At 48.8% G+C, this 2,701-nt stretch overlaps 1 protein-coding gene across 1 annotated transcript; it reads left to right on the plus strand.

Moving 5' to 3' along the window:
• Nucleotides 1-229: 229 nt before the first annotated feature.
• Nucleotides 230-1,670, plus strand: COCMIDRAFT_96827 (uncharacterized protein; the record flags this gene model as incomplete). The annotated part of the gene is made up of 6 exons (XM_007690374.1): nt 230-355; nt 409-504; nt 566-602; nt 648-715; nt 765-1,162; nt 1,214-1,670. 6 exons carry the CDS (start codon nt 230-232, stop codon nt 1,668-1,670), a joined length of 1,182 nt encoding a protein of 393 aa, XP_007688564.1.
• Nucleotides 1,671-2,701: the final 1,031 nt, after the last annotated feature.

Below are 2,701 nucleotides of genomic sequence, written 5' to 3' on the forward strand. Positions count from 1 at the left end.
GGCAGACCTCCACCTGCATTAGCCCTGCACAGATGGCATAAAGTTAGCTTGGCAACGGCTCTGAATCGTGGACCAGCTTTCGGCGCAGAGGTCTCGACGGCCCACCAACAGTCATTAGTGCTGGCTCTCCCCCACCAGACTCTCGTCGGCCGTAAGTATCCATCTATCATTTCTGCGTTGTTCTGAGCAGCGCCGGCGCTCTCGCCTCTGCACCAAGATGGCAAACGACATGTCACGCTTGACCACCTGGGAGGGGATCATTGCGCAGATGTTGTCGAATCCGCCGCCAATAGATGAACCCCAGCCCTTGTCGAACAGAAAAGGAACAATATTCGGCATTACACTCACTTTCTTGGTATGGAACCAGCGATTCCACACAGTGACTTGTACACTGACTTTGCACAAAAGACCGTCGCATGGGTTGCAGTTCTTTTCCGTCTTTGGGTTCGCATCAGAATTGTCAAGGAGTTTGGTTGGGATGATGGGTTTGTGCTTCTCGCTCAGGTATGGACATCAATCTTATAGTACGAGGGCCAAGTCCTGTGGATGTTGACTTGTTGGACAGTGCCTCAACACTGCAGCGACCATCATCGTGTGTATTTGTAAGTTATGCATCCTACTAATGTGGAGTCGGCTAACAATCACAGCGATCAGATATGGACTCGGCCGGCACATGTTGTATCTTGGATTTAATAACGTTGCTACCTATCTAAGAGTATACATGCCCCATGCTTCCTGGTACGAAAACATATTGACCTAACTAGTTTTACTACATAGAACTGGCCATTTACATTTCCAATGGTGCGATTATCAAAGTCGCTTTGCTATTCCAGTATCTGCGTATATTCAAGGCTGGTCGTATGCGATGGATATGCATAGGCCTACTTGTCGCCGTGACACTCTGGGGTACCGCTTTCGCATTTATCGCCTGGTTTCCTTGCTTTCCAGTTCGTGGCTACTGGGATCGTACCATTCCAGCGAAATGCTACGGGTTTGGTTTCGGTGGTCTGGAAGAGTTCGTCATGACATACAAAGCTCAATCAGCGACCAACATGATGTTCGACATTGCTATATTTGTGGCCCCTATGATACTCTTCAAGACGCCAAACTTACGAAGGAAGAACATCATAGCAATGGCCGGTGTTTTCTCGTTTGGCGCAGTGTAAGTTGGCCTATTTAACGACACACAACATATTTGGACTGACAATACCAGTGCTGTCGGAACAGCAGTTGGGCGTCTACACGGCATCGTAAAAACCAACGGCGCGACCTATCCTTACGTTGACTATACCTGGTGGACACCTCCCCTGATCATTTTATCCTGCCTCGAAATCGACCTGGCCATTATCTGCGCCTCCATGCCTATCTTCTGGCCCATTGTGGAAAGGTCTCTTGCCGCCATTCTCGTCAGCTATGAAGTGCAAGTGGTTGAGGAGCGCGTGGATGAATACGGCCTCACATACGAGCTCGAGCACAAGAAAACGAACGACAGAATGAGTATCAAGAGCAGTGGGACAAGTACAAGAGAGTTGACACAGCAAGAGGAGGATAATAATGGGAAGCGGCAGCAGTTCACAGTGGGCTGTGATCCACTCAACGAGGAGCAAAGAAATGCTGGGTTTACAGCCAACATTGAAACGCTCGCAGCGCCACCAAAATGGCAGATTTGACATTCATGTTACTCTTTTCCCAGTTCAGGCCAATTTTTTTCCCCAAACCATCAAAATGTGACACCTCATGTACCGGAACGCCTCTTCGCCAACTGCCGTCTTTCTGCACGAGACGGTCAAACCTTATTAATGTCCCAATGGTATATCGCGATTGTCCCCTTATGCAACCCCCTCACACCAAACACACCAAACCTCATGTAGTGTGGCAGCGCCTCTAATCGTCGGATCAGCACGTTTCCCACCAACGCTAACCGCACGGAATCTAGGCCACCCGTGATCTGGAAAATCCCAATTGCAAGCTAAATTGTCGAGGCCCCCATTATTTATCGTTTCTCGTCTATTTTACCCGAATTCATGCTTGCATTAGACCCTCCTTTTGCTTCTCATCCTCGAAAGCCGCCAAATGCATGGTTGTGCCGATCGATTTCGGATCAGCAGTTCTTTTCTTTTTCCCAGAAGCCATTGTATGGGGAGGAAGGTTTCATGTGATGTGACCCCCTTGACCCTTTTTTTCTCATGCTTTACTGCTTTCGTGCCCCTGCTATTATTTGCGCTTGGCGATCACCGGCAGGTTTGGAGGGGTAGTCAGGGGGGTTTTCCGCCAGCTTCCTGCTTATCTCTGTGATACTTTCATGCTCCCGGCGATGAGGACGTCTCAGGCACGGAGAGGGGAGTACCCGGATGCTTATGGAATTATCGTCTTGGATGCGCGAGTTGCCGGTGCCGTCTGCGTAGCTATTGGTGTTTAGAACGAGCAGTTGACGTCAGGCCATGCGTTATAGGCTGACCTCGCCGAACCATTTTCTCTGGGGAAGTTGCCGGTTCGTCAGAATGTAGCAGGGTAGAGTTCCGCAGGTATACATAAAGTATAACGTGTTTCACCAGTAAGCGGGCCACCCCAGTATGTGGGCCAGTCAAAATCTCACCAAAAATCGCGATTGACAGGGATCTAGATCTAGAGAACTACTTAATAGATTTTCTCTAAAATCTAGTATATAGGCTGCACCTAGATAATCTATAAGTATTTAGAA

This window comes from Bipolaris oryzae (genome assembly GCF_000523455.1).
Source record: "Bipolaris oryzae ATCC 44560 unplaced genomic scaffold scaffold_76, whole genome shotgun sequence".
Lineage (NCBI taxonomy): Eukaryota > Fungi > Ascomycota > Dothideomycetes > Pleosporales > Pleosporaceae > Bipolaris > Bipolaris oryzae.